Here is a 15,470-nt window from a genome sequence, read left to right as displayed (position 1 = left end):
CTACACTTTCCTGAAAAGTGTAACCTCAGCATTCTTCTACTGATGGGGTCTAACAGGTGTCAATTATTTAATTCAGTTTTTCCATTTATTTAATTCATTTAATCAATTTAATCAACACAATTGAATTAATATATTTTACCAATAAAGTGTATGTATTTCAAGAGAATCACTAGAAAAGAACTACTTCCGGCACAGACAGAGTAGCCACAGTGTCAGCAATATTACATATACCCGAAATTGCAGAAAATTGGTTTACCATAGTTCTGACAAGAAATAGACACATTTGCACACATGAGCAGTTCAAATCGTGTTTCTGGTACAGATCAAGTAGCCACAGTGCACCCACATAGCCTGGGCCAGCCCTGCCATATGTATTTCACTAAATATTTATTATTAGGCTCATTATTTGTTGCCATACATTAATATTCTTACTATTTTCTGGACAAAAATAGATCTCTGAACCTGCAACTGAGATCACTTTTTTTTTTTTTTTTTTATCATTTTGATTTTTAAATACTTATGCCATTTGTATAATTGCATAAATGACAGGTATCAGGAGTACCTATTAAAGTGGCCAGGGAGTGCATCACATTAGCAGAGATTGAGGCAAAGAGTCTTTATACATTTACCAATCATATTCTGAACCATTATTTTAACGTACAGGTTTATTCTTTTTTTTTTTTTTTTTTGTAATAATTGTGTTTACAATCACAATCTTGGTATTATACAGATTAATCTTACAGCTTATGATATAATAATTACAGAAAAAAAACAGTAAAAGCTATGAATTTTTTAATAGCCTGCTGATCAACTCCATTAAAACAATCAATCCACAAACATGCACATCCTCATTCATCCACTCATAAGACACTGTGTACATGTACATATGCACTTCCCTTAAACTGCATAAACAAAAAAAGTGTAACATAATAAGCCCAATCTTACTGAATCCTACTTTCAGTCACTGAAAGCCCTTTACAATACACACACACACACACACACACACACATCACTGCATGAATATGATAAGCAGTTTTGTTAAGCATAATGACAAACAAAAATAAAATAAAAAATAATGTCAACTAAACAAGACAAAAGAAGGTGAACAGATGTTTCAGTCTGTGGAACTTAAAATGTTCATGTAACGACATTAAAAGCATCAGGACTTGAATATGAAAATGCAACAAAACCATGTATACAGACGTTTGGGGAAGAAACATTCAAATAGATTTTTTATGGCACGATTACACTAGAGGGATTGCTTAAAGTGGTCAAAAGTAATTTCGCAGGATGCAAGAGAATCACATTAGTACGCTTTATATAGTATTATGCAAAGGCCATATTGGATTCCAAATTGGACATTCTGATCAATGCTATAATGATTGAAAGAAAGAAATACTAAACAAAACTAAATAACAATACAGAATAATAATAAAACAGCCTAGATACCCAGTGTGTAAGTCCAAGAGCATAGAAGAAATGAAAGCTTTTTTTTTTATTGTAATGGGAAACAGTGTTCAGAATTGATATGATTGCATATTTTTTGGATCAGGTGGATGGCAGCAAGTTACACTTGGCTACCTACAAAGAGCTCTAAAACTCTGCTTGTGCACCGTAGACGTGCATGAAAGTGAACATGTGAAACTAACACGTGGAAGCCATTTAAAACATGTGGGGTTGTGCTGTTGATTGGCAGATCTTTTTCCTTCATCTTTGCAGTAATACTCATTAAAGACACACACACACACACACACACACACACACACACACACACACACACACACACACACACACACACACACACACACACACACACACACACACACACACACACACACACACACACACACACACACACCTCTCTTTGCTACCATTCACTCTAGCAAAAAGACTGCTTCAGCAGGCATTCACTCTTGGCTGTCTTCTGTGCGCCATTTTAAAAAGTCCTCTTTCCGTGCATCCGGTTTGATTTGGTTCCGCATGCCTCCAAGCAGGTTGGAGGTGGCTTCGGAGGCTACTATTAAGGGACGCACCACAGTGGGAGGGATCTGACGCAGAACCCCACCCACTGCTCCTGGAAGACCTTTCTGCTCGTGTCCACGGGAGGCCACATCACACAGGGTCTGAGCAGTGTCTATTACTCCCTGCATCATAAAAACACAAGGCACCATTGAATCAGTGGTTGGTAAAGGTTCAGAAAAAGTTTGCTACATGTATGAAAAAAAATCAATAGAAAATATAATTGACTTTAGTTTGTGGCTATAACTCAATAACATTTTCAGCAAAGTGAAAAAAGTTTTTATCTGAAAAGGAGCTGATACCTTTATATAGAAGCATTTTTACTAATATATTTATAATATATTTATTTAATGAATAATTAAAAAACAGCAGAACGCTACCTCTCTGACTGTGTCATAGGCCTTAGCCACACCTTCTCTGAGATCAGCTGGTTGTGGGGTGCGTCTAGGCCGAGAGGCAGGGCGCCCTTCTGCGATGCAGCGAGTTAGGGGTGGAGTTGGGGACAGGATGTCATACACTGTTTCTGCTGTGGCCTGCAAAGCAGTCATGACATATATAAATTTTGAATAATATATATACACAATATAAAGGAGATTACTGGGCTTGGTGCCAAACCCTTCTTATATCAGTTGTGATGTTTATACAAAATGACCCTATGTCTCTAATGTATGTTTCTAGAATGTGCTTCCTTTTGTAACTGGAAGCATGAGGTAATAAGCATGCAATAAAATAATGTTCAAATGTATCACCAGGACAGGATAGTTCTTGCACTATCACTGAAAATGGGTTCTTTACTCTTAGAAATCAAGGACATTTTGCAGTGTATGTGTACCTGTATGTACACATTTACATGTACACATACCTGCAGGTGTGTGTGTGTGTGCGCAGGCAATTATGTACATACCTGTATGGCTTGCACCAGTCTGTTGCTTAGCTCCAGAGCAGCCGAAGCTGTAGAAGTGCCAAAGGACGCTGCCCCCCTCTGGAGACCACGAATAATACGTCCATCTTTCCTGTACTGCTCAATTGGCATCCAGAACAGATCCCGCACCCCATGAACTACAATAAGAAGCAGAAATTAAGCTGACCAGAATAAACAGTTAAGAGTTATGTATAAAGACTGTCAAGTGAATGAAAAATATTTTATGATCTCTCTCAAAATGTTTAAGGGTCAGAAATTTTTATCTGAAATATGACTGTAAGCCTGCAAATCACAGGTATGGAGCTTATTCTGTTCAAAAACAACATTATGTGATCGTATAATGAACTTTTAAAAAAAACAAAAACCAAAAATCTTTCCTGCCTGCTAAAATCTTTCTATGTTGAGCACAACGCCAAACACCTTATCACTATTTTCTCCTGCTTTTTATTTTAGGTTTGAGTAAGGCAAAGAAAACTCCACCAAACAGGAATACATTTTATGTCAGCAATGTCAGAAACACCTAATCTTTTATTGTTTTTGAGACACATTCATGTTTCTTTTGTTTATATACAACAAACTAGGTAAAAGTCAACACATAAGAATTGGTCAGTGAATGATTGAAATAAAGTTCTGTGGACAGGTAGTCCAAATATGATATTTGGTTATGGAATGGCCTGCCCAGTAACTGCACCCAAATGCTACCAAACTGCTCTGGGATGAACTAGATCACAAGGTCTGAAGAAAATAAACAACAAGCGAAAAGCACAGTTGACAAAGTATTTTGTAGAAGTATGTTTGGAGAAACTGACTCTCTGAATGGCAGGAGTGTGTAAAGCTGTTATTTACGCAATAGAAATATTTTCCATGAAAATAAAACAACATCTGTAAATGTATATATTTCTTTGTTCAGAGTAAATCTTTGTTAAATACCTAGTTTGTTGCATATGAAAAAAGAAACATACACATGTCTCTCAAAAAACTAAAGAAAAACAACAAGGTGTTTCCAAACTTTTGACAGGAACAGTTTTTTATGTCTGAACATTAAAAAAGTGTCTAACATTGTATATTTAAATATAGAAAATTAATTGAAATAAAGAATGGTAAGTAATGATACTCACACAGCTGAACCACAGAGTGCATTGGACCAACACCTCCCAGTATGCCTGGTAACTGGTTCTTCCTGATGTCTGTGAGCCACTCGTTCACAGCATATTGAATGACTTTATCAACACCCAGCAGTCTAGCAAAGAAAGGCAAATGGTGAAACAATAAAAACAGTACTTGGTATCAATTAGCAAATGTTAATTTAAAATTTCCAGTTTTCTATAATGACTCTAGATAAAATGTGGCATTTAAAAAAAAAAAAAAAAAAAGAAGAAAGAAAGAAAGAAAGAGAGAGAGAGAGAGAGAGAGAGAGAGAGAGAGAGAGAGAGAGCGAGAGCGAGAGCGAGAAAGCAAAATGGTTTTCCAGAAATCTGTACAAATGAGGCAGAGGTGAATGTCAGTGAAAGGGAGCTAATCACCCGTGTCTACAGCACAGCCTCTTCAGCTTCAGCTCTGAGCAGTTCAGTTGAGCCAGGCCAATAAGAATCCCTGCAAATGTTCCCTATAAATACAACAAAGATCCAAATAAATGGGTTTAACAATAATAATAATACATTTTATTTATAGGTGCCTTACAAGACACCCAAGAACACCTTACATACAATAAAAACAAAACAATTAAGAACAACAGTTTAAAATAATAAAACACAATGCAACCTAAAAGACATACCAATACAATTTTAATAATATGCCTGTGTGAAAAGATGTGCTTTTAAACAAGATTTGAAAATAGAGACAATGTTGCATGGTGTGTCAGTAATAGTGGTCCGTGGGGAAACACAATGATCCATGTAAAGTTAAATGGACTAAACGAAGCATCGAGGCAAATAATATGATGATTTTTTTTGTATTCGAATTACTCTAGTTACTCAAGGAATCATTTCAGCCCTGCCTTGGACTAGAACAGTGTCCGATTCATTCCCAGCAATATTGAAGATGCTTATCACCTAGTGCATGAACCCTCACCTGTTCGATGGCCACATGCTTCCCTTGGTAGTCCAGCCATATGGGAACTTCTGAGGTGAAACGGAACTCTCTAACCGGTGTGAAAAGTCAAAAGTTTATATTCCTTACCAAATGACATTGGCTACAAAGAAACCAGATAGTATTGTTACGATAACACTTTTTTATATACCGGAAATAAATTGGCTGGTCAGAGGAAGAGGAGGAGCCAGCAGAGGAAGAGCTCTGCTCACTATACGTCGTCTCTACAGAGGTGGTGAGATCAGGACCCAGACCAGTACCAAACTCTGCTTCCTCTGATGGTTTCTGAGTAGTGTCTGCTTTCACTATCAAATAAAGATAAAAGGATACATTTTATATGTAAGCATATGGTAAAGAAAAAAATATATCTAAAAGCTAACAAAAAAAAATTATATATTTTTTTTTTTTTTTTTTCTTTTTTTCCAAGCTTACCCTCTGCAGCTGGATCAACAGGTAAATACGGATTAATCCCAGCAGTCATGCTACTGAAGAAGTCTTTTAGAAAGAAAAGGGCATCCTATGGGAACAGAATAAACAATATCAAATGTGATATCTATTTTAGTAGCTAATGTAGAGATAAACACATGGCATATACAAATGAGTTTTTGCTAAACAATAGCAATTTTTTTTAGTCAGGCTGGATTATGCTGGAGGTCTCATCACAAATTATTTAATTCTCAATCATTTCACGTTAATAAGGGCACTCAGTATTATCTGCCAAAATTAGACTTGTGTGTGTCTAAAAACCTTGAATTACTTGACTTGAATTACCAATAAACAAAACAAAACCTCTGAACAAGCACCTTGAGTAAGCCATGATTAATGAAGCATCATTCCATGCCCAAGGGTCAGTTTGACTCCATGAATGACTGACATGTCATAGATAAAATAAACATGATCCACTAATGACACAGCTAAACATTAAACAATAAAGCGGTTAATTTATGGATTTTTCCCGGTTACACAATCTTCATGCAAAAAAACTGATCCCCATAACATTAGACCAATGAAATTGCTGAACGGGTTAATGTGAACCAATGAAACTCTTTATATTAAATCACGCTCCCACTGAATCGGGCCGCACCACATCATAAATAAGGATGAGGTTCCTATGACGTTTGACCTGCCTTTCACTTGGACTGTCAACAGGAAATGCGAATCATTCATCACGCTGAAAACAACCGGGCATGAAAAAACGCACTTCACCTGTGTTCTGAGCTGCACGGCATCGGGAGAAAAGATTCACAAATGGTGATTTTTAAACGCACGACTATGCCAAAAGATAAACTCTCGAGAGAATTTGTTGGGAAAGGAAGGAGGAAGACAGTGAACAATAACTTTCTTGGTAGGCTACTGTTTAGATACAAGCCGTGTTACAGGCACTGTCTTTCATTAAAGCCTGTGTGAAGTTCATTAGTTTCAGTGTAGACAGGTGCGGCTTATTTATGTTCAAAATAAAAATCTTTGTAAAATTCAGTGGGTGCGGCTTATATTTGGGTGCGCTTAATAGTCCGGAAACTACGGTAAATCTCCTGAACATTTTATTAAAATTTTTTTTTTTATACTGACAGTTATTCCATGCCAGTCTTGATCATCACATAACTGTAGAAAAATCTATTTGATTCTAATCTATCAAACTAACATACATTATTAGCAATGATTCATTAAAGGTATATGTTCAGTAAAGCTAATTGCCATTTTACTTGGTCAATGTTGAGTCGAAGGGGCAGCAGGCTAATTCTTAGGCAGCATTCTGGTCCTCCTAACCCAGATTCGGGAAGTACCTGCAGAGCCTTTACTGTTAACTACAGAACACAAACACACAATAGTTAATTTACATATACAACAGTTAAAGATCATCATTAAGATTAAGACACTTTTCCTAGCTAGGGATGTTTATGCTCAACAGTAGATTTAAAAGTGGAATCCAGGTTCTCCGATGAGACTTCCGAGATTCCAACGCTTAACGGTTTATTTTGTATTTTGGATACTTGAATGTCAATAACTAGTAGGTCTACAATAATGTTAGCTTGGACATAATATGTTATAATAATATGTAATATGTCAATGGAAAGTTAAAAGTTAAGGCTAAAATGACTAATATATAACCTGATTATCACTGTAAGCATAATTAGACTAATAATCAAATAATCTGATTATCAAAATAATGATGTATTAAGGGGTTCTATGAAACTTATTTTACAGTTAAAGGAATTCATAACTACTAAATGTCTAAGAACCCATGAGTTACAGGACCTTTCTCCACTCCTTCTCCCCACTCACCATGTTGGAGTGGGCTCTCCGCGGCATGCTTTCGCTGGTATACAGGTAGAGGAATTTGTTCATCTGGGAGGAGGCTAGCCTGTCACGCACCTCTAGTTCTTGCACAATGAACACCTGCCGTGAGAGAGGCTGCTCTCCCAAGCCTGCCGCATCCACATCCTGCCCTGAGCCTGCAGTAGGCACAACCACAGGGTAGGACTCGTGTTGAAAACTGACCTGAAATAATAAACAGAGGTGATTCATTTTATCTTAATAGCACCAATTTTTGTTGGTCTAAAACACAATTTCAACTGAATTTTAAATAATTAACATAATTAAATTATTAGCTGTAACTCAATATGACATAAATTGTGATAAAAGTCAAACTGCTTCACGACTAATCCTGACAGCTGTGTTACTATGCATTATACAATAGTCAAAGTTACATTTTATAATTTCAGTTTCTCAAAATTAATGTAACAAATAGTTTCCTTAGATAAAATTACTCTGGCCAAAATAAAAATAACAAAAATCTTATTGTTATTAATCATGCTAGTGAAGAGCGATATGCTGTATGTATGCCTCTGTCACACAACCTTTGTCAGTTGTATTTCCATGAGCAGTGAGTGCTGTCTGCCACTGCCTCCCACCCAGCGCCATGAGTTCTGTGGTCTAGAAGAACCAGAAGAGCGTGAAGGAGAACCATGGGCTCCTACAGGTGCTGCCCGGCCCCTGAAATAAAATGAAACAAAGATGCATACAAATGAGATTTGCTAGTGCTAATTTTGGAACCTGCTATAACTTGGAGTTAGTATGATCTTCTTCTTCTTCTTCTTCTTCTTCTTCTTTCGGCTGCTCCCATTAGGGGTCGCCACAGCGGATCATCCGTCTCCATACCACCCTGTCCTCTATATCTGCCTCTTTTACACCAACTACCTGCATGTCTTCCCTCACCACATCCATGAACCTCCTCCTTGGCCTTCCTCTTTTCCTCCTACCTGGTGGCTCCATCTTCAGCATTTTTCTACCAATATAATTCATGTCCCTTCGCTGCACATGTCCAAACCATCTCAATCTCGCCTCCCTCACCTTGTCACCAAAACATCCTACATGTGCTGTCCCTCTAATAAACTCATTTCTAATCTTGTCCATCCTCGTCACTCCCAACGAAAACCTCAACATCTTCAGCTCTGCTACCTCCAGCTCCACCTCCTGTCTTTTACTCAATGCCACTGTCTCTAATCCATACAACATCGCAGGTCTCACCACAGTCCTATAAACTTTCCCTTTCATTCTTGCAGATACTCTTCTATCACAAATCACTCCTGTCACTCTTCTCCACCCACTCCACCCTGCCTGCACTCTTTTCTTTACTTCCCTAACACACTCTCCATTACTTTGCACTGTTGACCCCAGGTACCTGAACTCCTCCACCTTCTCCACCTCTTCTCCCTGCAACCGCATCACTCCACTGCCCTCCCTCTCATTCACACACATGTACTCTGTCTTACTCCTACTGACTTTCATTCCCCTTCTCTCCAGCGCATATCTCCACCTCTCCAGGCTCTTCTCAACCTGCTCTCTACTCTCACCACAAATCACAATATCATCTGCAAACATCATAGTCCAGGGAGACTCCTGTCTGACCTCGTCCGTCAACCTGTCCATCACCACTGCAAACAGGAAAGGGCTCAGGGCCGATCCTTGATGCAGTCCAACCTTCACCCTGAACCAGTCTGTCGTACCTACTGCACACTTTACTGCCGTCACACTGTCCTCATACATGTCCTGCACCACCCTCACATACTTCTCTGACACACCTGACTTCCTCATACAATACCACAACTCCTCTCTCGGCACCCTGTCGTACGCTTTCTCTAAATCCACAAATACACAATGCAGCTCCTTCTGTCCTTCTCTATACTTCTCCATCAACATCCTCAAAGCAAATAAGGCATCTGTGGTGCTCTTCCTCGGCATGAAACCATACTGTTGCTCACAGATGGTCACCTCTTCTCTCAGCCTGGCTTCCACTACTCTTTCCCATAACTTCATGGTGTGACTGATCAACTTAATTCCCCTGTAGTTACTGCAGGTCTGCACATCTCCCTTATGCTTAAAGATCGGTACCAGCACACTCCTTCTCCATTCCTCAGGCATCCTCTCCCCTTCCAGAATCCTGTTAAACAATCTGGTTAAAAACTCCACTGCCATCTCTCCTAAACATCTCCACGCTTCTACCGGTATGTCATCTGGTCCAACCGACTTTCCATTCTTCATCCTCTTAATCGCTGGTCTCGCTTCCTCCTTACTAATCCTATCTACATCCTGCTTCACCAACTCCACATCCTCCAACCTTCTCTCTCTCTGATTTTCCTCATTCATCAGCTGCTCAAAATATTCCCTCCATCTTCTCAACACACTTTCCTCACTAGTCAACACATTTCCTTCTCCATCCTTTATTGCTCTAACTTGCAGTACATCCTTCCCAGCTCGTTCCCTCTGCTTGGCCAATCGGTATAAATCCTTTTCTCCTTCCTTAGTGTCCAACCTCTTATACAGTTCCTCATATGCCTTTTCCTTGGCTTTCGCCACATCCCTTTTAACCTGCTGCCGCATCTCCTTGTACTCCTGCCTACTTTTCTCATCACTCTGTCGATCCCACTTCTGTTTTGCCAACTTCTTTCCCCTAATGCTCTCCTGCACTTCCTCATTCCACCACCACGTCTCCTTGTCTTGCTTTCTATTTCCAGATGTCACACCAAGTACTTTTCTAGCTGCCTCCCTCATCACTCCTGCAGTAGTTGCCCAATCATCCGGCACCTCTTCACCACCACCAAGCCCCTGTCTGACCTCTTCCCTGAACCTCACACTACACTCTTCCTCCTTCAGTTTCCACCATCTTATTCTTCTTTCAAACCTTACTTTCCTCCTCTTCTTCTTCGCCTCCAAAGCCATCCTACAGACCACCATCCGATGCTGTCTAGCTACACTGTCCCCCGCCAACACCTTACAGTCTCCAATCTCCTTCAGGTTGCATCTCCTACACAGAAGATAATCCACCTGTGTGCACCTTCCTCCACTCTTATACGTCACCCTATGATCCTCCTTCTTCTTAAAATACGTGTTCACCACTGCCATTTCCATCCTTTTAGCAAAATCTACCACCATCTGCCCTTCCACATTCCTCTACTTAAAACCATACCTACCCATCACCTCCTCATCACCGCTGTTCCCTTCACCTACATGCCCATTAAAGTCTGCCCCAATCACCAATCGTTCTTTCCTAGGTACACCATCTACCACTTCATCTAATTCACTCCAGAATCTTTCTTTCTCCTCCATCTCACAGCCAACTTGTGGAGCATAGTCACTGATGACATTTATCATCATCCCTTCAACTTCCACCTTCACGATCATCACCCTATCAGAAACTCTCTTCACCTCCACTACACTCTTACTGTACGCTTCCTTCAGAATCACCCCTACACCATTTCTCTTCCCATCCACACCATGATAAAACAGTTTAAACCCACCTCCAATGTTCCTGGATTTACTTCCTTTCCACTTGGTCTCCTGAACACACAACACATCTACCTTTCTCCTCTCCATCATATCAGCTCTCTCTCTCCCTTTACCCGTCATAGTACCAACATTTAAAATACCAACCCGAACCTCTACTCTCCTACACTGCTCCTTTTCCTGCCGTCTCTGTAGACGCCTTCCTCCTCTCCTTCTCCTCCTTCGGCCAACAGTAGCCCAATTTCCACCGGTACCCTGTCGGCTAACGATACCTGTGGCGGTCGTTGTTAACCCGGGCCTCGACCGAACCGGTATGAAATTCTCATTTGTGATCCGCATATTTGATTTGGCACATGTTTTACGCTGGATGCCCTTCCTAACGCAACCCTCCCCATTTACCCGGGCTTGGGACCGGCACTAAGAGTACACTGGCTTGTGCCCCCCTAATGGCTGGGTTTTGGAGTTAGTATGATCACACATGGAAAAAAAAAAATATTATATACATAAAATTTGCAAAACAGTATATATATATATATATATATATATATATATATATATATATATATATATATATATATATATATATATATATATATATATATATACACACACACATACACACAATGAAGTCTATCATTAATGGTTATACATATGTTAGACAACCAACCAAACTTCTTTACCTGTGACTGTGTTGAGTGTGAACAGAGGTTGGTTTTCCTCCAAAGTCTTTGCCTCCATAGAGATGCCAGACTACTGATACCTCTCGAAGTACTACCCTGCTCTGAGGCATAGCAAAGTGAGCAGGAGCCCGTAGCAGGTCCGAACTGCCCCGTGGCCGAGAGAAATAGCCATCACGCACCTTTATAGGACTCTCACACAACACTTTAACCACCGGTTCTCCATCTTTAGGCTGGAGGAAAAAAAGGTGAAAAGAAACAAAAACAGAAGGTTGTGGATTAATTTTTAAGCCTTATAAGACATACATAAGGAGTTTTAAATTACAAAGTGAAAAGCAAAAAGAAAAAGAAAAAACACACAGGAATGCCAATTCCAGGAGCCTCTAAAATACAGAAGTCATCATTGTCCGTGGAACATTCAGAACATTCCTCCAACATCATATCAGCATGAACTTCAGTAGCTGTAACCACCAGTTGATCAAGATCAGACTCATCCCCTTCTAATGCAGAGGAGCTGGATTTTGGGCCTTCCCCGGGAAATAAATACACTGAGATAGGTGAGCCTCGCTTTAATGAGGAAGGAGAGCCTGCAAATTTTAACAACAGTTACAGACAATAAGCAATCAGTAATCACTCTTAGTATGAAGCGACAGCATGACTTCTACTTTAAGAAAATTGAGAGCAAAAAACTGATTCGGAGCAGGATGGTGAAACAAAGTTTCAATAATGATTGATTATTAACTGCTATAAATATCTTATTTAATCTTACCAAATTCCCTATCTGCTTCTGGCAGCGTTCGTTCTGTGTCAATCAGAGCATCAGTAAGATCACACTGGTTAATTTCAGCTGTCTCTGCTGGTGGACATGGTGGTAAAGTTGTAGGAGCTTCTGAGAGCTGAGGAAAACAAATATACTCATGAAACTAGATGTGTAGACTGTGTGCAAAAATTTACCATACGATGTTTCATACCCTTTTATATTCAAAGAAGAGAGAAGGGATTGTGTGATGGTAAGTGACATAAATTACTATATCATAATTTTGAGATATTTGTCCGACAGTGAGTGGACTCTTATTTGCTTATTCATTACTAAATAAGTCCAGTTACCAGACCTGGCACACTGAAAACATTTACTGAAGACATTCTTACCGGGAGCTTCTGTCCAGCAATCTCAGTTGGAGAAGTATGACGAGGAGGTGGGTGAAGGTCACCTTGGGAGATCAGGTACTGTAACATATTCACTAAAGCAGCACAGGAGTCTGCACAAGAGTGCACGTGAACCACATTATTTGAACAGCGTAGCTCGAACAGTGGCTGAGTCTGAAAATGGAAGAAGAAAACAAAACTGTTATATAAAGTACACGGTGATAAAAAGAATCTGTATTATGAAACATACCAGTTTGCCAGTGTTGTTGCCTTTCCAGGTAGTTATGGCCAGCTCTAACAGGTCAATGTCTAACACACACACATAATCTGTAGAAATAATAATAAAAAATAAAAAAAAATTTAAAAAAGCTATTCATTCTTTGGGATAAAAAAAATTCACACTCAGAAGATACAGCTGATAAATAATCAATACCTCTTTTCAAATCCACTGTCTCACTTTCACACTTATCAGTGAGGTACAATGCAGAGTCATCCAGGATGAACCTAAAGAGGGGGTTTCAAAGGCATAAAGTTTAACAAATAATACACACCTATATACATTTACAGAGATCAACAGTAACAGTACCTCAAGTGAAAAGTGGCAGTGTCCACAATTATATTACTGGACAGGGAAAACGATTCTGCTGTAAACAACACTCGCAATGGAAGATAGAGGGGCCTGAATAGGACAAAAAGGAAATGAAAAATGGATTCAAAAGACACAAGGAAAAACACTAACAACTGGTTAATGTTACAACAGCTGCATTTAAAATGTAAAACGTATAGATTTAAGTACAATTGCTGCTGTGTCATATCTAGGTCACACTTGCACATTCCCAAGGTTTTGCTGAAGAAAATATTATTTCCTTAATTTCCTTACCTGTAGTCAACAGCACAAGTAACCAGGTGCGTATGTAACACTGTGATGATGGCAGGAGGTGTGTATCCTAAAATATCATCATCAATGACATCCAGGAAATCGACCAACTGAGGGCAGAAAATTTTTAAATTCTTCAATTATATATACACATAAACCCTTCACAAATGTTTATCCACATGTCAATTCTTCATTCCATGTGTAGGTTCAATGCATCTGTGTATTATACAAATGTATATCTGTCCAACATGTTGGACATCTTGGTACCTGCTCATGCCAACTGTAATTTGTTAATGCCATGCGATGTCTTAAAGTAGCCCCCTGGAGCCGTAATGCAACCAGGAACTCCTGATAGGGAAAAAGGGAAATGAGTTGAAAGTGTAAAAAAAAATCTCAGACAATACATTTTAAGAAGTAGTACTCTTAAATACTAGCAGAACCTTGACATTGCGTTGGAGGTCTAGTGTGATTTTGATAGCAGTAGACAACATCTGACCACCTGTTTCTCTGCGCCCCACACTGCTCACCCCCAATTCTGTGGGATAAATGGTCAGGTCCAGATGGTTTGGGGGTGTAAACTTGGGCATTTCTAGTCGTGCTTGGATAGGGGAGTCTGGGACTTCAGCTTCGTAGAGAAAGGAACACAAAAACAGTTTTTGTTTTTTTATAGTGTCTTATTGAAACATTTCAAATAACAGTAATATATATTATACATGTATGTAGCAATCTTTTAAAAAAAGCATTCACATTGTGCGATTTAATAATCACCACTCTTGTGAAAAGGCTTTAAACTAGATTTTAAAGCATGTCTATGGGAATTTGCCCACTCAAACATAAGAACATCAATGAGGTTGGGGACTGAGGTTAAGGAAAGAGGAGTAATGTTTTTAGTTCCTACCTAAAGTGTTCATTAGGGTTGAGTTCAAAACCTTTCATACCAGCCTTCAGAAAATCATGGAGATCTCTTTGTGAACATGGGCTGCACTGTACTTGGCTCTTAGTTCCAGTTTTATGATTCTCTAGTGCCACAGGATACAAAGACTCTAGATAATTCTGTTCTTGTAATTTTGTGAAAACGGGTTGGAGAAGGCCCTTATATTTTGCTGTGGTCAGGTGTCTGTGTTTATTCACATTAAATTTCTTTCTGGAGGAAACTACTGCTTTATCTTACCTTTATGATAGAGTTCAACTTTTTTGCTCTCTATAGTCAAAAAGTTTAGATTCGGATCATTCTGGTGCTGGGTAACACTAAAAATCCTCCCGTCTTCAAAGTCTAGCAGCAATTCTCCATGGCACTGTTCCACCCTGCGTCCTGCTTCATTCTGTCGAAGACAATATAACTGAACAAGAGTCAAGGAAAAATTCTCCATTAAACTAGATTCTGATAGTATGTAATTTGCGTACCTTACTGTCGGTGAGAGTTTGCAGACGACCCTTGCCAACCAGTACAGTTAAGCAGAGAAAACTAAGCTCATGATTTGGTTGGGGCTCAGGCTGCCCTCTTTTCCTTTGTTCACTGGCTAAACAGACCTGTGGTTCATCCTCTTCTGAGTCAGATTCTTTAACCAGATAAAAGATTTTAAGAATAAATTATGTATGATTGTCAAAAGCTTGCAAGCCACCACCACAACCAGCATATATCTTTCCTTACAACTTTATTCCTTATATGTCAGGAAGTTAGGCCCCAAACAACAATAAAATGGAGAAATATTCCTCTTTTGGTCATATTTACTATTTATTTACTATATCCTGCAAGGCTACCATCATAAAATTAACATCATACATTATAAAATAGGTATTCAATCATATAGTTTCTATAAATAGTTACTGCTGAGGGTCTCTTATTATTACACTAATGTCCAATATATAAAATGAGTTGACTGAAGCACTTTGAACTCATCTGAGAAATTCAAAAGGTCTGCACCAAATTCGGCCTGGCAACTTCCAAGAACCTCAC

The 15,470-nt window shown here is 39.1% G+C and overlaps 1 protein-coding gene across 1 annotated transcript in view; it reads right to left on the bottom strand.

The window, feature by feature from the left end:
* Window positions 1-647: 647 nt before the first annotated feature.
* The window catches only part of atg2a (autophagy related 2A), a 29,323-nt gene continuing 14,500 nt past the window's right edge, over window positions 648-15,470 (bottom strand). Inside the window, exons 20-42 of the mRNA XM_083561560.1 lie at window positions 14,918-15,072; window positions 14,685-14,835; window positions 13,954-14,138; window positions 13,781-13,861; window positions 13,517-13,623; window positions 13,223-13,315; window positions 13,070-13,140; window positions 12,887-12,963; window positions 12,640-12,810; window positions 12,260-12,386; window positions 11,851-12,077; window positions 11,494-11,723; window positions 7,888-8,023; window positions 7,313-7,528; window positions 6,733-6,834; window positions 5,462-5,546; window positions 5,181-5,334; window positions 5,012-5,081; window positions 4,465-4,547; window positions 4,060-4,181; window positions 2,924-3,078; window positions 2,400-2,552; window positions 648-2,144 (exon numbers count right to left, since the gene is read on the bottom strand). Of these exons, the coding sequence (XP_083417686.1) occupies window positions 1,908-2,144; window positions 2,400-2,552; window positions 2,924-3,078; window positions 4,060-4,181; window positions 4,465-4,547; window positions 5,012-5,081; window positions 5,181-5,334; window positions 5,462-5,546; window positions 6,733-6,834; window positions 7,313-7,528; window positions 7,888-8,023; window positions 11,494-11,723; window positions 11,851-12,077; window positions 12,260-12,386; window positions 12,640-12,810; window positions 12,887-12,963; window positions 13,070-13,140; window positions 13,223-13,315; window positions 13,517-13,623; window positions 13,781-13,861; window positions 13,954-14,138; window positions 14,685-14,835; window positions 14,918-15,072 (3,188 nt within the window). The 3' untranslated portion in view covers window positions 648-1,907. The remainder of the gene's footprint in view (window positions 2,145-2,399; window positions 2,553-2,923; window positions 3,079-4,059; window positions 4,182-4,464; window positions 4,548-5,011; window positions 5,082-5,180; window positions 5,335-5,461; window positions 5,547-6,732; window positions 6,835-7,312; window positions 7,529-7,887; window positions 8,024-11,493; window positions 11,724-11,850; window positions 12,078-12,259; window positions 12,387-12,639; window positions 12,811-12,886; window positions 12,964-13,069; window positions 13,141-13,222; window positions 13,316-13,516; window positions 13,624-13,780; window positions 13,862-13,953; window positions 14,139-14,684; window positions 14,836-14,917; window positions 15,073-15,470) is intronic.

Source organism: Silurus aristotelis, assembly GCF_946808225.1.
Source record: "Silurus aristotelis genome assembly, chromosome: 14".
NCBI classification, from domain to species: Eukaryota; Metazoa; Chordata; class Actinopteri; order Siluriformes; family Siluridae; genus Silurus; species Silurus aristotelis.
This window is presented reverse-complemented; position numbering and strand designations above follow the sequence as displayed.